The 22,327-nt window shown below is 41.3% G+C and overlaps 2 protein-coding genes across 4 annotated transcripts in view; one reads left to right on the top strand and one right to left on the bottom strand.

Moving 5' to 3' along the window:
• Positions 1 to 17,384, bottom strand: part of DHX57 (DExH-box helicase 57) — a 31,742-nt gene extending 14,358 nt beyond the window's left edge. For 2 of the 3 annotated variants that reach the window (XR_014154528.1, XM_081854508.1), the window contains exons 1-10: positions 17,249 to 17,384; positions 15,213 to 15,455; positions 13,727 to 13,873; positions 11,927 to 12,100; positions 10,398 to 11,215; positions 7,488 to 7,663; positions 6,893 to 7,014; positions 4,392 to 4,587; positions 3,141 to 3,265; positions 1,551 to 1,684 (exon numbers count right to left, since the gene is read on the bottom strand). Coding sequence is in view for 2 of the 3 variants with exons in the window: in XM_081854508.1 (XP_081710634.1) it covers positions 1,551 to 1,684; positions 3,141 to 3,265; positions 4,392 to 4,587; positions 6,893 to 7,014; positions 7,488 to 7,663; positions 10,398 to 11,215; positions 11,927 to 12,100; positions 13,727 to 13,873; positions 15,213 to 15,445 (2,125 nt within the window). In the remaining variant the exon portion in view is untranslated. Of the gene's footprint in view, positions 1 to 1,550; positions 1,685 to 3,140; positions 3,266 to 4,391; positions 4,588 to 6,892; positions 7,015 to 7,487; positions 7,664 to 10,397; positions 11,216 to 11,926; positions 12,101 to 13,726; positions 13,874 to 15,212; positions 15,456 to 17,209 lie in introns of all 3 variants that reach the window. The other variant, XM_081854509.1, reaches the window with a different exon arrangement.
• Positions 17,345 to 22,310, top strand: MORN2 (MORN repeat containing 2). The gene is made up of 5 exons (XM_081855102.1): positions 17,345 to 17,456; positions 17,899 to 17,949; positions 18,579 to 18,685; positions 20,564 to 20,700; positions 22,073 to 22,310. The coding sequence occupies exons 1-5, from the start codon at positions 17,411 to 17,413 to the stop codon at positions 22,173 to 22,175; spliced, it is 444 nt and encodes a 147-aa protein (XP_081711228.1). The 5' UTR covers positions 17,345 to 17,410; the 3' UTR covers positions 22,176 to 22,310.
• The last annotated feature ends 17 nt before the right edge of the window (positions 22,311 to 22,327 follow it).

The following is a 22,327-nucleotide window of genomic DNA, read 5'->3' as shown; positions in this document are numbered from 1 at the left end:
GGAGGAAGAGGAATGGAACCACCTCCATTTCTACCCATACACCATTCCCACTTGTATTAGCTAAAAAAGTTGGTTGTGTTTTAACAATATTTCAACCTACACTATAAGGAAGAGTGAGACAGCTGCCTCAGGTGGCAGGTTTGGGCAACATTAAGGACAACAGTATGAGGAAAGGGCAAGATCTGACCCATGGGGCACAGCCCACTGCTTACTGCCCAGCAATTTAAAGAAGAATTATACTTCATGTGTACTACTACTACTACTACTATTATTATTATTATTATTATTATTATTATTATTATTATTATTATGCCACCTATCTGACTGGCTTGCCCCAGCTACTCAGGGCAGCTCTCAACAAAAAAATAGTAAAATCACAATACAACATCAAACACTAAAACTTTCCCATATGTTTTTTAAAAATCACATAGCTGTATGCATGTGGGAGAGGGAATTTGATTTTCCAGCTTGGCCACCAAAGCTTTTGATTTAGGCCTGGAATGGGTGGAGGTATGTATCAACATGGAGAATATTAATAAAACAACCTTGTAGGGTAAGTCAGTAAGAGTTACAGTTATTTATTTATAAGATGTCTAGCCTGCCCTTCATTTCAGGGCAGATCACATTCAAATAAAAACAATATAATAATGTATAATAAAAACCATCTCAAATTTGTTGCTCTACACAATGCACGTGAAGTGCTTTGAGCCACTAAAAGGGCTGTACAAGAAGTTCAGTATTACCCTATTCTGATCTGATCTGACCTGTCCCGAGAAGGGTATTTTCACCTCAGCAGTACTCTACTGAATCTAAAAACAGAGCACATTTATAGTATTTAGGTGGCATGTTATATATGAGACAGAATGTGAGACAGAACATGATGCAAAATATTGTCATTTAAAATATCACATAATTCTTACATGTCAGGCTGCCTTATTTAGTTTTTATATTAACTCCATTAACACCTTTGGATTGATTTAGCTGAGACAACTCATTAAATGGATCAGATTCCCAGCCTTCCCAAGAAGGTAGTTACTATCAGTTGACTAATCAAGATAGCTAAATGTAAGGGTACAAAAATGTATGTGTCCAGTAGGCACCAGCAGCTAATGTATAATAAAACAAACAACAATCAAGTATTAATTATGCCTTTGTGCCCTGCTTGGGAGATTCCCAGCAGCTGGCTACGGTGGGAAACAATCACTAAATGGAGTTTGACCTGGTGCAACCGGGCTCTAATTACATTCTTAAAATTAATACACCTTCCTGAACTCAGACATTTTTAGTAACTATGTTGCCGAGATAATATTATCAACTGTTTCAGAACGGTTAGAACAGAGAAAATGCTAACCAATGAAAAGTAACCTGTGAAGCAAAGTAGGGGGACCTGTGGCCTTTTAGATGTTACTGGGCCTTCCAGATGTTACCAGCTGATTCCAATGCCAGCTGGGGCTGATGGGAGTTGAGTCCAATAACATCTGGAGGGCCACAGGTTCCCTACCTCTGCTGTGAAGAGATGGATAATGAAAATAATTAAGACTGGTTTTCACCTGGTATGCTAACAACAGGGCAGGAGTTAAAGTACTGAGAAAAGAGCTCTGCATTCAAGGTAGCACTCATCATTATAATGCGCAGGTCTGGCCTCTGAGACATTATATCTTTCAAAATCAGCAGCAAGAAATCACTGGAGAAAATAAAGAAAAGACATTTGAAGCTCTTCCATGTTCATCTGCAATTCCCTGAAGCCCCACTACCATCCTGGGAGCAATCAAAGACCCTTATTTTAAGCTTTCTCTTATAACAAACAAAAACGAGTACACCTATCCTCATTAAAAACAATAACAATCACAGGGAGGGACAAAAATACAATACTCAGTTCTGTGTCTTAGGCAAACAAGCCTCCTCTGCATAATGTGGAGGTAGAGAAACAACAACCTAGTCCTTTGCAACTGAACGGATATATTTTGAAGTGTGTTAATTTTGCAGCACGTGCTGGTATGTTCTCAAAGCACGTATCTGCAGCATAAAATCACAGCCACCAGAAAATTAAATCAGCCCGGAGTGTATGGATGAAGGACTGGGCACACAGCGTTTACTGCATTTTCTGCTTTGGATATTTTAATGGGATATCCACATCTTGGGGTGAAGCTTTAGCAGGCTACTTGTTTATCATTTCATAACTACTGCATTATTGTATAATAATGATACAGTATTGTCTGTGGGTGACTGAAGTTAGTGTAGAGGAGGTAAAGTTCAAATATGGCCTCAATTCAGCTGCCAATTTGGAAGTGATACTACCGACCTACAGTGGTACCTTTGTTCCTGAACGGCTTAGTTTGAGAACCAAGGTACCACTGTATAAGGATTTTTAAAATAATGTTACCATATATTTGAAAACAAGCAAGATTATGGTAGGCAGTGTGGTTTCATAATTAGCAGCAGCCTTCTTCCAAGCAGATGCTCTCTGGGTTATTATGAGTTACAACTAAACATCAACATTTATCTATTACCCATCCAACAAACATACTGCTTCTCAGGCAATATATTTACCAAAACTGTTCACACAGGCCGTTCTGGCTAGAGCCGATGACAGTTGCAGACCAACATCTGGAGGGCACCAGATTGGGGAAGGATGGATTAGTGTGTCAGACTAGGACTGGGGAGACCTGGGTTCAAATCCTCACTGACTGAACATCTGACAAAGCTCACTGACTAAACATTTGACAAACTGCTACCCCTCGGCCTAATTCACCTTACAGAGTTGTGGCAAGGACGAAGAGGTGTAAGTCATGTATTTACTTCGTAAAATATGTATTACATATATATCCCATCTGCTCTCCAAGGAACTCAAGGTGGCAAACATGGCTTTCCTTCTTCTTCTTCACCTTATCCCCACCACTACGCTTGTGAGGTAGGCTAGGCTGACTGGCCCAAAGTCACTCTAAGTTCTATGGAAAGCTAAGATTTGAACTTGGGTCTCCCAGGTCCTATTCAGACACTCTTAACCACTCGCATTCCACATTTGAATAAGAGTTTGGATTTGGAGTCTATCACTCCTAACCACTACACCACACTGGAAGAGCAGGAGAGGAAATATGAAATACATGAATAGTAGAAGTGAAACCAACAGGCTGTGTTACCTTTCTTCTGTTCTCTCATGAACCTCATCAACGATAATATGGGTGACTCCTTTTAAACTCATGTCCCCTTCAAGCCTCCTCAGAAGCACTCCAGTAGTACAGTACAACAACCGGGTAGCTGAAGACTTGAAAGAAGAGAGAAAATGACAATAAGATCGCCAACTAAATCAGTTTCTTCCCCTTATTTAATTCTATCACTGTCCCTACTTAGATTACACTCTAGTGCCTTATTCAGATTGCCATGGATCTTGTCTAGAAAAGTATGTTGTTCCTTCCCATGAATAGCAGAAGTAAAAATATGGGAAATTAGCTGATTAAAATTCCTTGCCATAGTTTGGTCACTGGCTGGAAAAGCATGTTCAGCAAACATCAAGGGCCAGTGCATAGATAGTGTTGCAATCCCTTCAAATACAGTAGAGGGAACTAGGAATGAGCAGACACATCTTCCTCCTCTCTCGTGCAGAAAAGCAGTGCACATCAAGCAGTAAAACAATCTAATGATACTAAAACAAATAAAACGACGGCGAACAGATGTAGCAGCTCGGAAGAAAACAAAGATTAGTCACCAACTGAGTGCCACCAACAACTTGGCAAATGGAAGAGCTTTTGACTGGGGCTTAAAGATCAGCTCTGTGCCAGGGTGGGAAATCCAGAGTCTGGGTGCCACAGCAAAAAAGGCCTTATCACTGGTTAGCCACCCACTCACCTCTCAGCAGGAAAGTTGGGTGGGGGGCAGAGACCCATAGAAAATATCACAGTGAAACAGCAAGCTTCTTCTTTTTACAAAAAATTATTTAAAAGTGGAGACTATTTCTGGCAGCAGTCACTCTCTCAGAAACTAGCTTTGAATTCAGCTTGTGCCTCTTTGTGTTACCAGGATTCCGAGTATTCTATGGATCTACAACACACTGCACACTCATGGATTTTGGTACCCAGAACAGAATTCAGCTTTCTGAGATGTTCAGCTGTTGTTTGCTTTCTTTTTAAACATGTTTCTTTAAAAAAACATTAATGGAAGCTGCACAACACTCCAGTGCTCTTGCATAGCCCCTTGATACTATCCTTCAACTCTCCCAATCCAGCACAGCTAGAAAAAAAGGTCTACCCTTTGGACTAATAAAACAACAACAGCAACAGTTCAATCTCCATTTGAGAATTCACTGCTTTGGGGGGGGGGCGGAATTAGATGTGAGTGTCTATTGGCTTGCACCCGTGACGTCACTGGAAAAAATGAAGTAAAAACAAACCAACCATTACGCTTTCTAGCCGAATTTGGTATCCGACTGTGACCCCAACTCTCTCCGTTCGCTCCTTGGCTACACGTTCAGCCACAGAAATGGCAGAGATCCTGCGAGGCTGGGTGCAGATGATGTTGGCTAAATTACTGGGAGGACCTTCTAGGGAGGCATCCAAGATAAACTGAGGAATCTGAGTGGTCTTTCCACATCTGCATGAAGGAGAGGAATGAAATAAAAAAGAAAATTCTCCTCTCCCTCAAGCAACATGTTAAGGGGTGTTGCAGGAGACAGCCTGACTTCCTCATTTATCAATACACTCCAAACCTGTTGTCCATGGAAAACTAATCTTTATGCTACTTAAACCCCTGGTCTCAAGGAAGCTAACAAATCAGTAGAATACAATGGCAATAAAATGGAAAAACTATAATAGAAGGTGGGTTATATTTCACCTTCCTGGTTCCCATTTATATATATTCATCCATTTAAATAAATGTAAAACTGAATCTGCCCACTGACTAACACCAATGAAGAACCCTTGTTAACATAACAGAAATCAAAAGGAGCAATCTTTGTGCAATATGGTCTAATAAGGATTGCAGTTGTACAAACCAGCTCAAGCCAGGAGCTATTATTTTCTGCACTATTTATTCCAAACCTGAAATGTAGGCTAGCCATATAGCCTCTTCTGACTCCAAATTGAAGCAAAATCGTATTTCATTCCAAGAGTCAAGTTTTGTTGTGCTCCCACAGGATATGGTCTCCTCCAATTGGCAAACCACAATGCTTCCTGCAAGATCTTTCAGATCTTGTTTGGATGGGTTTGCTGAAGGCGTGGCAGAGACCAGGAAACATTGGACTTATCAGACCTTGGGTTTGATGATGGAGTGGAGACTCTCTGACTTCCAGGCCTAATTTGGTCTGCCCAGCCCCTCCAAATGGCCGCCAATGACATTTCTGCCCAACTCCATCCTTCCACCAATCATGTGATATCACCTGTAAATAATTTCAATTCTCCTGCCATCTCCTATAGCTTTCCTAGGGTTACATAGCTTGCATACACTTTACGTATTTTATGTACAATGAACATAAAATAAATAAAGTATGTAAAAAGTTGCCATTCTCTTTGCCTTGCCCACTTTGGCCCCACCCCTTTTGCCTCTGGCACTGTTTACCATTACAATGCAGCCCCCTGCAAAGTTGGACAACTTGGAATCCAGCCCCAGGCAGAAACTGACTCCCCTGCCACTGCTCTAAAGGTACCCGGTCCAAAATCAATGAACCACATTGTTCACTTGACTTTTACATTCATGTGTGTTTACAAGTATAATTTCAACAGAACATACAGGAAATGACTGATCAGCGCACATCCAAAAGACATACAATCAAGCTTAGCGTTGAACCTGGAAGTGACCAAAAACATAAAAAGTCCTTTAAAGGGTGGAACGGGGGCGGGACATAACAGGGCAGGGTGTGCTTATACGTGCCCCGCTGAGACACATGGAGGCCAGGAATGGAACCCCCGCATAAAATGGTCATTAACTGTAACAGAAATTGGATGCCTTAATCTTTATCCATGTGAACTGTGTGTATCAGCTTTAGGTTGCAGTCCAATACATACTTACCTGAGAGGAATTCCCACTGATCTCAGTGTGTGGGGGGGTACTTTGGAGTATAAATGTATAGATTTTTGCTGTTATGGCATTTGGCAGATTAACATTCTATGGCTTTTAAAATGTGTTTGTGGGAGGGGGAGTTATTGGTTTTTGTTTTATTTTGCGTTCTCATTTTGTGTTTTTCTGCTGTGAATCGCCCTGGGATCTTCAAGTTAAAGGTGGCATACAAGCTCTCTCCCTCTCTCTCTCTCTCTCTCTATATATATATTATTGAGGATGTAGTAGGGGAAGGAATGCAACATATATATATATATATATATATATATATATATATATATATATATTATTGAGGATGTAGTAGGGGAAGGAATGCAACCATCCAGACCTCTCATACTTCACTTTGTTATTTAGGCTGAGCCCTGTTTCCAATCAGTGTTCTGTAGTGTACATGTTGTCTTGAATGCATCCTTAAGAACTGGGCAAATGCTGCTCCTTCCATATACAGAGCGTGCCAGTTCTGCCAGTTCAGACCCCTGAAGATTCCGGTTCTACAGGCAATAAAATGCGATACATCTTGAATTCAACACTTATAGGAAAGGAGGCACACTGCCTGGGTTTTTTCCTCCTTCAACTATTTTCTCTCTCTCTGCCTAATCTCATCTGCTCTAGAAGTTGGGAGGGGGAGGAGAGTTTAGATTAGATGAGACAGATAGCCAGATATAACCAGGAGGAAGAAAAGCTCCACCATACATACCTTTCCTGTAACTATTGACTTCAAACCCTCTCATTTTTCTTGCCTGAAGGAAAGGTCCCTTTTGAGTTTTGTAGGCAGAGACAGACTGCTTTTCACATAGTAAGTATTAACATGGTGTTCAAGTGTGCAGACAGTTTTATATCTTACCCAGTCATACCGCTCACAACCAGGACCTGATATTTGTTCAGCAATTTAAGAATGGTTTCTCTCTCTTCCCATGCAGGAAGTTTCTGTCGTTCTTGCAATATGGACTGGTAGTGCCTAGAAGACTGACAAATATATGTGGATTGTCAGTAGCTGCCTGTTACTGCTCAGTTTATGATCCACAATTACATGAATTTCTTTGTTTGTTTACTATAGTTCACACACATCCAGAGAAGGCACACAGTCTTCCATTAATTCTGTAGATACAAGTCTTTACAGGAAAACAGATGTAACTGCTATTGATCCCACATATAGAGAACACAAGCATACAGATATTTTTTTCAAGATACAAGAAATTCTAGCATAGGAAGCAGCTCTGAGATAAAATGGTCTTAAATACAAAACAAAATATAGATATTAAGGGTTCTACTGCATATCCAGAACTTCAAGATTCTTTCCTGTATTTTGCTATCAATTCCTACCTCCCACCAGCTATTATACGTACACACAGCAAATTGTTTGTTTGTTTTTTAAATGCAGCTGAAAATACGTTATAAATGTAACTCTGCCACTTATCTTCCAAGGTTTACATATGTACCTTCTTTATCCTGAACTGACGGCAAATTTTATAATTTTCTTTGCAAGTTGGCTCTGCTAAGGTCCTGTACTTCTTTCGCCTGAGATTCACATAACTCTCCTTCTCCACGTGTACTGTCTGCAGCTCCTCTTCGTCATTGTCGTCATCATCCTCTTCAGTCACCAACTCCTTGGTTGCTTAAAAACATAAAGCATCTTAAACACCATACTGAAACATTAGCTAACCAGTCTTCAGGGGTGGTTTTTTTAAAAAAATAACATAACATTTCACTAGATAAGGGAGAAGAAATCTGTGGCCTTCCAGTTGTTGCTGTACTGCAGCTCCCATAATCCCCAACTATTGGTCATGCTGGCAAGGAATGATGGGAGCTGAAGTCTGGAAGACCAGAGCTCCCAACCAGTGTGCTATCCTCATCACAGGGACTGGCATGCATTGGCAACAGAGAGTTCTCCATCACCTGTGGGAAATCTCCCATCGTGAATTCTGCCTATGATGCACTGTCCTTGCAAGTGGTCACCACTTACAGTGATACCTCTGGTTACGTACTTAATTCGTTCCAGAGGTCTGTTCTTAACCTGAAACTGTTCTTAACCTGAAGCACCACTTTAGCTAATGGGCCTCCTTCTGCTGCCGGAGAACGATTTCTGTTCTCATCCTGAAGCAAAGTTCTTAATTCGAGGTAATATTTCTGGGTTAGAGGAGTCTGTAACCTGAAGCGTATGTAACCTGAAGCGTATGTAACCTGAAGCGTATGTAACCCGAGGTACCACTGTACATGGGTTGGGGACAAGGAAACTGACAATACGTTATAAAGGACTCACATGAGGACTTGAACTAAACAGTATGATCACTGGGTAGACCACTCGTCACAGGAGTGCCAATTCTAGAGGCTAGAATGAGGTCTTTACTGGCTTAGTATTGAGTTGACCTCTAGAATCTAGAAAGTTGCCTTGGACCATCAAGCCCAGAAGAGTCTACAATAACTGGCAGTAACTTTCCAGAGTTTCAGACAAGAGTCTTTTCCAGCCTTATTGGGAGATGTGAGAGATTAAATCCATGCAAAATATGCTCTTTGCCACTGAGCTACAAGCCTTCACTGAGAAAAATTCCTGACAAGAATAACATTTTACTGTAAGAGACCGCTATTCTGTTTTCTCACACACTCTCCCTACAACTGTTTACTGCAGCTGTCCAAGTCACTCCCTTCTGAATTCACCTGCAATTTCAAAACATCCTAGTATTGTTTCCTTTTGTTGTAAAAGTTTCCCACAGCAGCATTTCCCCCACTCCCTTTCATTTTGTATCATGCCAACTGTTTTAAAATTTGCTTCACTTGTGCACAGTGTCTTGAGCAAATATAGTATAACAGGAAACAGCCAATAATGGACACAATGCAGGCAAATTTAGGCAAGTGCTATACAGTAGTTAATAGAGGTATTTTTGAGGTACTGCACAAAATCCTTCTTCTATTCATGGACTTCAAGTGGAGCATAGAATCTTTTTACTGGTTTTAACTGCTATTTTTTAAACTCGCTGCTTATGTGCTACTTCATCTATAGTTTTTATGAGCATTTTTCTTTGGTATATTATTATGCTTCAGTGTGGATTTATGTTCTGAGCTAAAAATCAACACTCTCTCACTGACACACAAATCTCTTACTGACAAGAATTTTCCATTAAGTTGGAGAGGACAACTCATCTGAAGCGGCCTCCTTCATTAATGTAAAAAGAAATATATATAGAGAGTGAGTTTTATTTTCAATTGGGCTTTTCATCTTACAATATATTCATTTCCAAGGATCCTCACCCCCACTCCAGGCCTTGCAACTTTCTTCACCAATTGACCCATATTTGCTGATTCTTATTTAAACTTGCTATAAAGGAAAACAATCCTATTTTCACAGCTCTCAATGGTTGTCCCCAGCTGTACAGTATTATCTTCCTGACTAAATATCTGCCTATTATTTCTTTATTCTCTCTCTCTCTCTCTCTCACACACACACACGGGATTTTTGCATATGTATATATATATATGTGCACATATGCAAAAATCTCCCCCAAATATCAAAGATATCTTTTATAGAATTATGCCAAGCTAGAAGACTGAAAAAAGTTAGCAGTCTTATAGCAGGCTGCAAGTGGAACCCACAACAAAATGTGGCAGTGTTGTATTGCTCCTGTTCAGGATTCCAGCCAAACTTCTTTCAGGGTACTATTCTCCTGGCTTCTACATTCAGCCCTGCCCACCCCACCCCCCAGCCAGCTCCCCCCCCCCCCCGAGTATGCTTAGTCCTCATTGGCTGAGCTATTTGACGTTTTATTGCTCCCTCACTTTTCCCTCCCCAAAGATTTAGAGTTCCTCAAGTTTGTGAGTGGTGCTATGGAAGGACAGACACCTGGAGCATGTGTTTACTATTAGTATATATGATAGGATTTAATTTATCTAGAGATTCTTCTCTTAAAGTATTTTAACCTAGTATTCTATCCCAGCTGGAGAATAATGAAATACTGTGGCTGGTATTTTGTGGTTTCATTTTGCATGACATTGAAATCTTTATTGCAATGATTCCCCTAACTCAGAGACATAGTTTTAAAGTTTTAAAGGGCTGGTACTGTGATGTTTTTATTTTTGTTATTATTTGTAGTTTTAATAGAATTTAAAAAATCTATTAAAAGATCTGTTTATGTTTAATAACTTCTTAATTCTATTTGTGGTTAATTACTTTTTAATTATTATCTTTTTTTTGTAACATAGTTTTTATTCATTTTCACACACCTACTTGTGTGAAATACATGCTGTTCTCTAGAAGTATCAATTGGGAGCAGAACCCACACCCCCAAAACTGCATACATAGCCTGTTTCTTAATATGTGTACTAGTTTCCATAAGGACTTATGAAGTAGTATATACCTTCTGAAATCCGGGAAGGAACATGAGAGCTGCTAGGAATCTCTTGCTTATGAACATGTGTCACTGTACTTGACAAGGATGCCAGAGGCAAAGGAGGAGCACTGTATCGGTGAGAAGTCTTACTAAGCAATTTTGTTACTTCAGCTTCATCCTCTAGGCTTGTTATAAAAGCATAAACAACAGGTTCGTTAGACTCTGACGATATTATGGCCTTTTCATAAAGGAATTCAGCAATGTGCAACCGGCAAGCCAAGGGCAGCTTCTCATTAGTAGTATAGAATGCCACAAGGGGCGGCTGATAAGGGTATTTGTTATCCTCAGGAAATCTTATTTCAAGTTCATACACAGGAGCATTAACTCTGAGATGAGCATCCTCCTTGATGCTCGGAAGGCCTTTTTGCTTGTTTCGAGATTCATGCCTGAACTTGCACCTCGATCCAAACCTGCAATCTCCTTGGAGGTAGTGTTTACAGATTTCCAGGGAAGCTGGCTTTAGCCCATTACTGGTGTTGCTATTCCCTTCTTTTGGCTTGTTGAGCAACTCTGTCAAGTATGTCAAGTCTAATGCAACAGTCCAGACCCTGTTATTAATTCTTTCCACAAATTTGTCTCCACATATCGAACGGAGGGCAAATGCTTCCTCTTGCCTTTGCTCCAAACAATCTTCCATACTTGTCTGAGCTGCAGTTTCTGTGATCTGCATCCTCTCTCCAAATTTTTCTGAAAAGCACTGCAGGAGTAAGAGTTCCAGGGATGCCCCAATGTTACTATTACAAGATTTCAGCACAGCTTGGCAACGCTCGCTATCAAAGCCGTACCTAGAAGGAAAAGAAAAGAAATGCATTGTAGGTGCACATACCGGAACATTTACACAAGAGCAAGCATTCCCACTATGTTTAAAGGATGCTTGCTGTTATCATGTAGTGTAGAAAGAAGCAGGTGTCCACACTGTGTAGTTTCTGCAACTGGAATAAAATGTACAACTTGTGCTTGTTGTAGAAATTTGCTCTAATGATATGCCTTACACTGGGATGCAGAAGCTCAGGCCCAGGGTCCAAATGTGGCCATCCAGCCTCCACTGCTCTTCCCAGGCCTCATCCTTCACTGGCCAAACTTAGCACCCACCCTGAGTGTTTTAGCTTGGCTAGAATGTGTTCTTGAATTATGATAATGCTTCTTGCCTGTCTGGATGGGGACAGGTAGACGGGGTGTAGAAACCTCCGATGTTTGCATTGCTCTATACACGTTTGCTTCTGGCCTCAGTAAACACTGGCCCGTGGGCCCCAGAAGAGAGGCCATGTGGGATTCTGGCCCCTAAGGGGAAAAGGATCCCCATTCCACCTTACATAATGTTACATAACTGCTCTTTTTCAGCTCTATTTGGGAGTGTATTGGTGGGTGGAGGGTGCCACTTTGATTCTGTGTTAAATGTCACATTCCACACTCATTCACATAATTGCAGCTATGCACGTTTTAGCACCCCATGTCCTGACTAATATTTTCCATTTTATTAGTGAGACAATAATTACCTGGATAGTTTGTGCACAGCAAATGAAGAGACTTCAGTCTCTAGAACATGGCTCACAGGTGGTTGATAAGAAGCATTTGTGCTTTTTTTAGAAATTGATTGCCCATCTGACCAGGCGTGCTCGTCCTCCAAGTAATCCAATTCATCACAGTCATCTTCACCTGATACAAGCATCCTGGAAAAAAAGAAAGCAGTATGCTTCTTTTAGAAGCAATAGTCTTAGGGATAAGGCAAACTTCTGGAACTCTCTGCTCAATATCGCTACTCAAGCAACTCAGTTTAGTTATCCAAAACATTCAGAACTAAGCCAGAATATTTGTACTTGGTCCCCTATTTGTAAGTACAGTGGTGCCTCGCAAGACGAAAAGAATCCGTTCCGCGATTCTCTTTGGCTAGCGGTTTTTTCGTCTTGCGAAGCAAGCCCATTGACAGCTTAGCGGATTAGCGCTATTAGCGGTCTAGCGGCTTTTAGCGATCAGCTGTTAAGCGGCTTATCAGCGGAACAGCTGATAAGCGGCTTAGCGGCTTAGGAAAGGGGGGGGAGCGAAAAAAACCCGCGGGAACTCGCAAAATTTTTTCGTCTTGCGAAGCAACCCCATAGAGAAATTCGTTTAGCGAAGCGCCTCCAAAACAGAAAACCCTTTCGTCTAGCGGGTTTTCCGTCTTGCGAAGCGTTCGTCTTGCGGGGCACCACTGTACTTATAAACCACTAGCAGTTTGAAAGCACGCCAAAAAGTGCAAGTAGATTAATAGGTACCACTCCGGTGGGAAAGTAAACGGCGTTTCCGTGTGCTGCTCTGATGTCAGTGTTCCATTGCGCCAGAAGCAGCTTAGTCATGCTGGCCACATGACCCGGAAAAACTGTCTGCGGAGCAGACAAACGCTGGCTCCCTCGGCTTGTAAAGCGAGATGAGCGCCGCAACCCTAGAGTTGTTTGCGACTGGACTTAACTGTCAGGGGTCCCCTTTACGTATAAACCACTTAACATTTCAAAAATCTTTAAGCGGTGTACAGTGTGAAAAACAAATATCTTATCAAATAAAAAATGCACCCTAAAACCAACAAAACATCAAAAAATACATAAAAGCAAATAAAATAGAAATACAGAGCATTCAAATATGTACCGCAGCGTCCAATATTATGGGTCAGAGAAAACCTGGGCAAAAAGGTAAGTCTGAATCTAACCCAATATTTATACTACCCTGCTTTTTCAATTTAGCAAACTTACAAGGCACATCATAAAATATAAACAAAACAATAAGTACCACAATGATAAATCATTACAAAACCTTATGAAAATAAAACTTAGCAGCATAAAACTCAGCAGCAGCTTCCACTGTTCATTAAGAGCAATGCTAAAAAGATGTGTTTACTCTATTACTCCAAACTAAGCAAGTAACCATCTGACACGCAGCTCTTGGGAGGGAGTTCCATAAGCAGTGAGGTCATCACCGTGATGGCCCCATCAACCACCCACCTCAAACAGCAGTCTTCATAGACTCAACAAGGCAGGTTCATGTGAATCAAGCAGTAATTCATAAATTCAAGCCTCATATTATTATGGCATCCATACTTTACAAGTTTGCTGCAGGAAACACTATGTATCCATCCCAATTGTGTTTGCCATGTAAACTGTGGAGCCACCCTGAGACTTTGTTTCTTTCTCTAGAAAGGCTGCCCAACCACATCTGTCACAGTCCATTCTGAATAATATGATCTAATGCCTATAAAATCTGAGAATAACTTCAACATGTCACAGTATGTGTTTAATGAAGAAATTATTTATGTTTAGAAAACTGACTCTGAACCAGCAACCAGCTCTTGTCCTTGCAGCTCACGAAGAAGTTCTTTCACCCTCATCTGATTATCGGAAGTCATGTACAGAGTCTGAAGAGGCATCTTTGTTTTGGGTGCTTGTCTGGTCTGTCCATGTCCTCTGCTAGCAGAGCTTGATATATTAAAAACAAAACAAAAGAAGCACAATACATTCTAATTTAATCAAGTAATGGAAAATACATGCACAATGTAAGATATGCTGAACATAAGAACAGTTGTATGGGTCATTTTGTCTCCTAACTAGCTAAGAGCATCAAGAAAGTTCCTAAGCAGGTCATGTTGGAAAAACCCATATTCTGTTGCTAGGAAATTCAAAGAAGGCAAGCAAAGTTACCAGAATGTTTGACACAGCTACGTGCAGGATCTGTGACAAGCCCCATAATGACCACAGTATGTTTAAACAGACAAGCTGGATTAATGCAGTTGGACACAGAAATTGTGGTGCAAAAGCTACAGTGCGTTTCTGCGGAGTTATTTAGTCATCTTTTACAAGACCCCCCCCAAAAAAAATACATCAGCTTCTTTGTTTGATTAATAAATTCCAGCTGTACTTATTATTTTAAATATCCCACTCCACTGATCTGACCTGAATGGGTGCAACCTCTTTCTGTGTCATGCAAAACAAGCAATAAAAGTACTAGTACAACAAACACACACACCTGTCTCCGTGCTAAATAGCTCCCTTTGACCTGAGATACTTGGTGCTATGGTAGCTAGGGGAAGTAGCCTTCGGTTTCCAATATCTGGCAACCAATATACTGTTTCTCAAAAAATGAGCTGAATTTCCAGCTATTCTCACTAGTAGCCAATGTCAAAAACCCTCCCTCTGTAAAAGGTGGCACGCAAGAGACAGTAGATGAGGCTCAAATTTATGGTTAGTCAGTTTCAAAGCTCTAATAAAAATACAAGTGTTTTGGAATTAATCACATAAGTCAGGGATAGTCAACCTTTTTATACCTACCTAATGCATCTTTCTTGATGGTAAAAATTTCCTTATCACCCACCAGTGCTTGATGGAAGGAGGATTCAGCTTGTGCTGTAGAACCCCCTACTGCCCACCTAGAATCCTGAAACGCCCATTAGTGGGTGGTAGGGACCAGGTTGACAACTCCTGACTTAAGTCAAGGCGCTTCACTTTACTATAGGAACACAGGAAGTTGCCTTGTACTGCATAGCCCAGTCTTAATTGCTCTGATTAGCAGTAGTTCTCTGGTGTCTTAGGCAGAAAGTGGTCTTCCTATCACTTGCAACCTGATCCTATTTCATTGGAGATAGCAGGGATTGAGCCTGGGACCTTCTACATGCAAAGCAAAGTATGTGCTCTGATAAGGAGCTACAGCCCTCCCTGATCTTACTTCTTAAAACCTTCTTAAAACAATCTTCAAAAAGAAGTTTTTAAAAAACAACCTAAACTCCAAAATGTAAGATTCCATCAATTTCACTTAGCTGACCTGGCTACATCTTTTGGTCCACTGAAAACACAGAAATCACCATCATCATCATCAACACAGAAATCATCACCATCGTCCCATATTTTCTCCGAGCCTTTTTTGCTGCCACTGGCTTGGCATTTGTTAGAAGGTCTACCACAGCTACTGCTGCCGCCACCTCTGCCTCTTCCTCTTCTTGCTCCCCTTCCTCCCCCTCTGTTTGGTTTTCCTCTTCTCTTCCCTGAGGAGCTCATTTTCTCCTTTCTGTAGGAAAAGAAAAATGAAAGTACATTATCAACAGTGAAAAATATCAACCAGGATCACCATGCAGACTAGCAGGAAAGATGGCAATTATTACTTCTGTTTATGTAGCTCTGGCATACAGCGTCAATCATCAAACATCCCTGTCCCACAACCCACAGGTAGTAAGTTCCATTATTTTCAACGGGATTCACTCCCTAATAATTTCACATAGTATTTCAACCTTGAAAAGTTATAATCAAGACAACACACAAATCTATTACACTTTAAAGATCAATTGAATGTACCATGGACTCTACCACACACCTATTATTAATTTAGAATTTTTTAATTAAAATTATTTTAAAACTACATCATTAAAGATACCAAGGCAAAACACAAAGAATAAAGCAATCAAATCAAACACAGTACAGTTGAGAATTTGAAAACCTTAATCCACGGACAATAATTGGCTTTAAATCAGCCAGGCAAAAATACAGACTTCCGACTTGGTACCAAAATAACTGTAAACTAGGCACACTCCTAAAGATAAGGACACAGACTGGACACCCCCACAAGAGAGGATTCTGTCCTGTTTCCACACAGTACATTTCCAGACACAAACAAAATTTCTACGGGAAAGGGCTATATAACTCAGTGGCATAAGCTCTATTTTGTGTACAAAAGTTCCTGGGTCTAGTTCAGGCATAGGCAAACTCGGCCCTCCAGATGTTTTGGGACTACAATTCCCATCACCCCTGACCACTGATCCTGTTAGCTTGGGATGATGGGAGTAGTAGTCCCAAAACATCTGGAGGGCTGAGTTTGCTTATGTCTGGTCTAGTCCATACTGGCACCTCCAGGGAGGGCTGACAGCAGCTCTCTTCCCAAAACCCTGGTGAGCTGCTGCCAGTCAGTGTAGACAATACTGAGCTAGGTGCACCAATGGAATCGCAGAATGGTAAAATACGCCAACAATCATCTAGCCCAAGCCGCTGCAGTGCAGGAATGTTGCCCGACGTGGGGACTCAAACCAACGACGCTGAGATTGAGAGTCTCATGCTCTTCCAACTGATGAAAGCCGCTTCCTGTGCTAAGCCTCCTCGATAAAGATCATATAATAATAAATAATAATATTTTTTTATTTATACCCCGCCCATCTGGCTGGGTTTCCCCAGCCACTCTGGGCGGCTTCCAACAGAACACTAAAATACAGTGGTACCTCAGGTTAAGTACTTAATTCGTTCCAGAGGTCCGTTCTTAACCTGAAACTGTTCTTAACCTGAAGCACTATTTCTGGGTTAGCGGAGTCTGTAACCTGAAGCGTATGTAACCCGAGGTACCACTGTACAATAATCGTAAGACACGGGCAAGCTGGTACAGTGCAAGGGGGCACGTGCGCTTTCCGGGGTACCGAGCAATTTGGACCCTAAATAAAGATGTAAAGGTAAGCACTCCTAATACCCCACCTGGCCCCACTGACCCAGCCCTCTCTCCCACCCATACTGCCTCTTTCCAAAGGCACCTGAAGCTCAGCGGCTCCTCCCGGTTCCTTTCACGCGGCGCCTGGAAAGACCCCGCAATTGAACGAGCCCCAACTAAGCCAACAACAATAGGCTTGTAGACCTTTGAGGGAGCCCGAGGGTCATCTAGTCCAACCCCCCCTAAATAAAGTAAGTGCAGTAATAATAGTAATAGCAATAGCAACAATAGTAACAGTAACAGTAACAGTAATAATAATAATAATAATAATAATAATAATAATAATAATAATAGACCAGCTTCCCCCTCTCGCCGGTTCTTCACTTTCCAGTCACCTGCCAGAGACGCTGCTCTCGCCTCAGCCCAACTGCCTCCCTAAACAGTCAACGGCCACCCGGAAGTGAACAGGGCGAGGCTCCTCCCACTTCCGGCGGCGAGAGAGCGAGGGTGAGACCCCCTGTCACCATGGCAACCGCGGGCGCGTCTCCTTTCGAGCCATGGCGAAATGGGGGTTGCTGCGCAGGTCGATCGTAGGCGACCGAGGTATTTTGTCTCTCCGCCGTCCCTGGGAGGAAGCAGCCGCGAGATAATGTGCCGGTTTCAGCCTCCTGCGCCACCCGCAGTCACAATGCCTTGGGGATGCGGCTCTCGCCCATCTCCTCCCGCCGCATCGCCCTTCTTCGTTTTACCGGCTCACAGCCGCGGGTCCTAACCGCGTCTGCTCAGAAACGAGCAGCCCCTTTTCGTAGAGTCGAGAGTCGTCCGGTTGGAAGGGACCCCGAGAATCGTCTAGTCCAGGGTTTCCCAAACTTGAATCCTCCCCAGCCCAGCGGCTTTTGGACTACAATTCCCATCATCCCTGTCCACTGGTCCTGCTAGGTAGGGGTGATGGGAGTTGTAGTCCCAAAAAAAGGAGCCATTGAATGGTTGCATGAACGCTGCTTTCAACAATCAATCAGTAAAAAGAGTGTTTTTCTCTCTACAGATGCTGAAGTTTACAAAATATCGTTTGTATTTCCCAACGGAGATAAGTATGGTAAAAAAAATATATTGTCAGATATTATAATTATCGTTTTTTAAAAAAATAAAAAATTGTAACTGTTTTAGCTTTTTATCTGATATTTTTCAAAATGAAACAAACGATAATGGAATGTTAATAATAATAATAATAATAATAATAATAATAATAATAATAATGGAAGGCAATGAAGGGCTTATTAAAGCAAGGTAGTGAGTTATGATAAGTGGAAAGCTTCCTCCATTTACCCTCTTTCCAAACCTCTTCCAAAATTCCAGCAATATGTCTCCTCATAACTAAGATATGATTGAGAGGTAGATAGAACTTATTGAAATCAGCTGATTTTCCCCCTCCCCTTCCTAGTAAGCATTCAGGTTGCCTCCATAAAGTCTGATGGCTGGATGTGCTCCTTTTTAATTTTTAACTTCACATAGACCGTTCTAGCCTATCCTGATTCCAGTACTGGTATGGAGGATAGCTGGAAACACTTTTACTTCTCAGTATGAGATAAAGCTGTGGGGTCTGGAAGGTCACTTCCAGTGGCAGATTCTGAAGGATTCTGGAAAAGGTTGAACTACTCTAGTTATTAATTAAAATCTAGTCTAATGTTTGTTGGATTTCCCCCACCTACTTTTTATTTTGCTTAGAGGGTGACTGTACAAGAACAATTGAGGGAGTCCTAGAGAGGAGTGGACATGGAGTTCATACTACCCCAGATGGAATTATTTACCAAGGAAACTGGAAGAATGATAAGGTACCTGCAAATACCAAAACAATTAATTTTAAGCTCCTTGCCTAAAGAAACTTGAATCAATAAAATTATGTCAGAGTCTTTAACATTTTTGTTCCAATTGAGTTATTAAATATATGTTAAAGACAAATTACATTGCTTACATTAATTAAGGGCATGCTTGGGCTTAGCTGTTTTATTCTTCAGAGTAATGCATTAATAGCACAATCTCAACATAAATTCACTTTACTTTGTTGAGCTTTGCTCCTAGATAAACGTCTGTGCATGCCTACTCAAGACTAAGGCCCAGTGGGACTTACTCCCAAGTAAACATGTAGAGGATTGACATTTCAATGGTTATTTGAATTCTTACGCAATGCTACTGTGAGTTACTGTGGTCGCAATAGTGGTAAGCTCTTGCGTGGAGTTTGGTTTTGACCTGACAACCTGTAAAGTTTATTTTTCTCTCTTTTCTTGTTCTGTGTGTTTTGGAAATGACAGTGAAGAAATAAATCCTGGGTTGTATTCAATGGTGGCTTTGCCTTAGCAGAAAGCACTTCAACTTGCATATGTTGGGACATCTGATTTTTGCCAATCCTACTCCCTTACTTTCTGCAGCACTTAGTGACATGTCCTATTCTGTTCTGGGGGTGTCCTCCAATCCTCGGGAGCAGCTTTGAGGAGGTAACTTAAGTAAAATCAAGCTTTTTCTGCTGCAGCAGAACCATCATTAGATACCTTAAAGACCAACTAAGTTAGTTCTTGGTATGAGCTTTCGTTTGCATGCACACTTCTTCAGATACACACTTCTTCAGTGTGTATCTGAAGAAGTGTGCATGCACACGAAAGCTCATACCAAGAACTAACTTAGTTGGTCTTTAAGGTGCTACTGGAAGGAATTTTTTTATTTTGTTTTGACTATGGCAGACCAACACGGCTACCTATCTGTAACTGCACCATTAGATACAACCACTATCTGGTACTGTATGCAACAGGCCATTGGCTTATGTCGGGCATCCCCAAACTCAGCCCTCCAAGATGTTTTGGGACTACAATTCCCATCAACCCTTACCACTGGTCCTGTTAGCTAGGGATGATGGGAGTTGTAGTCCCAAAACATCTGGAGAGCTGAGTTTGGGGATGCCTGGCTTAAGTTAGTTAGTTAGTACTTATTTACTGTACTTCTCCTTGGAATATTAGTAACAAGGCAGGGCTCTGGAAAGGGCTATTTGTGGGTAAATTGTTTGATTAATGCATCGTGAATGGCTTTGTGTCTTTTAGAGGTTTTGTGGTCTCACCTCCAATCTTAGTATATTGTGTGCCCTGTTTCAGTGCAGTACATCTGATTTACTTCAAGGCAAAAGAGCCAGTCAGGAAGAGTGGGATCTTGTGATGTTTTCCAGTTTTACACACCCACACCCATATCGCTGAGGAGCCAAAGATGAACAAGGGGGCAGACTTCCCAGTCTAAGAACAGGCCAATGGCCCACCTAGTCCAGCATCCGGTTCACATAGTGGCCAACCAGATGTCTATAGGAAGCCTGAAGGAAGAACTCGAGTCTGTTAGCACTCTCCCAGAGTGCTGCTACCTTTCATCACCATGAGACAAAAGTGTAGTTCCAAAATTCTTTGGGAGATGCCGTGATTTGAAAAGCGGCGACCTGACAACAGGGCAAAAAAATCAAAACCTTTTAAAATGAGGCATTTAATGATTAGGGAAATGGTATTTAAATTTTGTCAGTATTATGAATGTTGCGCTTGTAAGGTTTGTAAAGCCAATGTTTAAAGATGAAGCATTTCTGTTAACAAAGGTGACACATCTAAATTGAGGGGAAATAAAAGATGGAGTCACCTTTCTAGGAATAGATATTAATTTGTCAATTCCACTTCCTGTTAAATCAGATGAATGGTTTTGGAAGGCTGGAACATCCTTCAGGTGCAGTTTATGAAGGCGAGTTCTATAACAACATGTTTCATGGAACAGGAACCTACATATTTACCAATGGAGCCAAGTACACCGGACAGTTCTGTGAAAACAAGTAAGCTGAAAGGGACATAACCACAAGTTTGTTGTCTTGATGTGGAATATATTCATCCTTAATCAGTATACAGGCTTTGCACTTAAAGTGAACCTTAGTTTGCTTCTTCCTACCCATGTAGGTTAGGGTGATCGCTCTCCAAATACATATTTCTGCGGTTGGAAAGGCACATGAAGCAGCAAACTTGCTGAAACTAACAAAGTGTGGTTAAACCACTGTGGTTCTATGAGAGAGCTGTTGGAATATTCTAGAAGAAACTTGTAAATGGCCTTAAACAAGTTTATAAGCATCAGAAAATTTCCCCAGCAACAGGTGTCCTTAATCAGGGCATGTGATTAATGAGTATGTGAATGAATCAGTATTAGGTCTCTGGCTGGTTGGCCAGAAGGAGAAAAAGATTGTTTCTTTATTTGTTTTTTCTTCATTAATGACCAATGTAAAGTTTTGTAAATAATAAAAACTCTAAGAAACAGAACCAAATGGTGTTTATTCCTATAATGGGAATTTCACTAAGAGATAGCTGGAATGCTGCTGCTGTAAAGAAGTAGGAAAACTTTTCTGTAAAAAGAACTCTGCTACAGAAAGAAATGAAAACCCAAGATGTTCACGCACCAACAGGAATAAATAATATAAGTGTAAAAATTGAAATTAAAAGTACAAATTACTTAGCAGGATCAATATGGTAGTACAATTTCTGTTACACAAAACTAGCAACTCCAAAGCTTCTAACAGGAATCTCTCTTATGAGGTACTTTCTATTTCACTGCCTAATTCAGCACTACCACCGCTAAGAAATAGACATCTCAAAGTGCTGCTGTACATCATTAGCCATACTTCAGTGACTGCAGCCTTCATTTTTGGGCACCACAGTTCAAGAAGGACCCTGGCCAACGTTGAACGTGTCCAGAGGAGGGCAACCAAAATGGTCAAAGGCCTGGAAATGATGCCTTATGAGGAACAGCTAAGGGAGCTGTGCATGTTTAGCCTGGAGAAGAGGAGGTTAAGGGGTGATATGATAGCCATGTTCAAATATATAAAAGCATGTCACATAGAGGAGGGAGAAAGGTTGTTTTCTGCTGCTCCAGAGAAGCGGACACGGAGCAATGGATCCAAACTACAAGAAAGAAGATTCCACCTAAACATTAGGAAGAACTTCCTGACAGTAAGAGCTGTTTGACAGTGGAATTTGCTGCCAAGGAGTGTGGTGGAGTCTCCTTCTTTGGAGGTCTTTAAGCAGAAGCTTGACAACCATATGTCAGGAGTGCTCTGATGGTATTTCCTGCTTGGCAGGGGGTTGGACTCGATGGCCCTTGTGGTCTCTTCCAACTCTATGATTCTATGATTTTTACATGCTGTTTTTGTTCTGTTCCAGGCTGGAAGGGAACGGAGAATTTAAAGACACACAGGGCCTGGAATGGGATGGCACGTTTCATTACACAGCAGCACCGGGTCTGAAGCTAAAGTTGGAAATGTAGTATAATTTGTACTGGAAGAAAGGCATCAAACAGTTGTTATCCAGGCTGTTTCACAATAAATATTTTATTAGTTCTTTGACAAGAAAATATTGTTCTTAAATAGAGGTGAGCAAATAAAGCAAGCATTAGACTTAATTTTTGGTTTGTTTGAG

Source organism: Podarcis erhardii (genome assembly GCF_964252035.2).
Source record: "Podarcis erhardii genome assembly, chromosome: 3".
In the NCBI taxonomy this organism is placed as follows: Eukaryota; Metazoa; Chordata; class Lepidosauria; order Squamata; family Lacertidae; genus Podarcis; species Podarcis erhardii.
The sequence above is the reverse complement of the archived record's forward strand: the minus strand, read 5'-3'. Positions and strand labels throughout refer to the sequence as shown.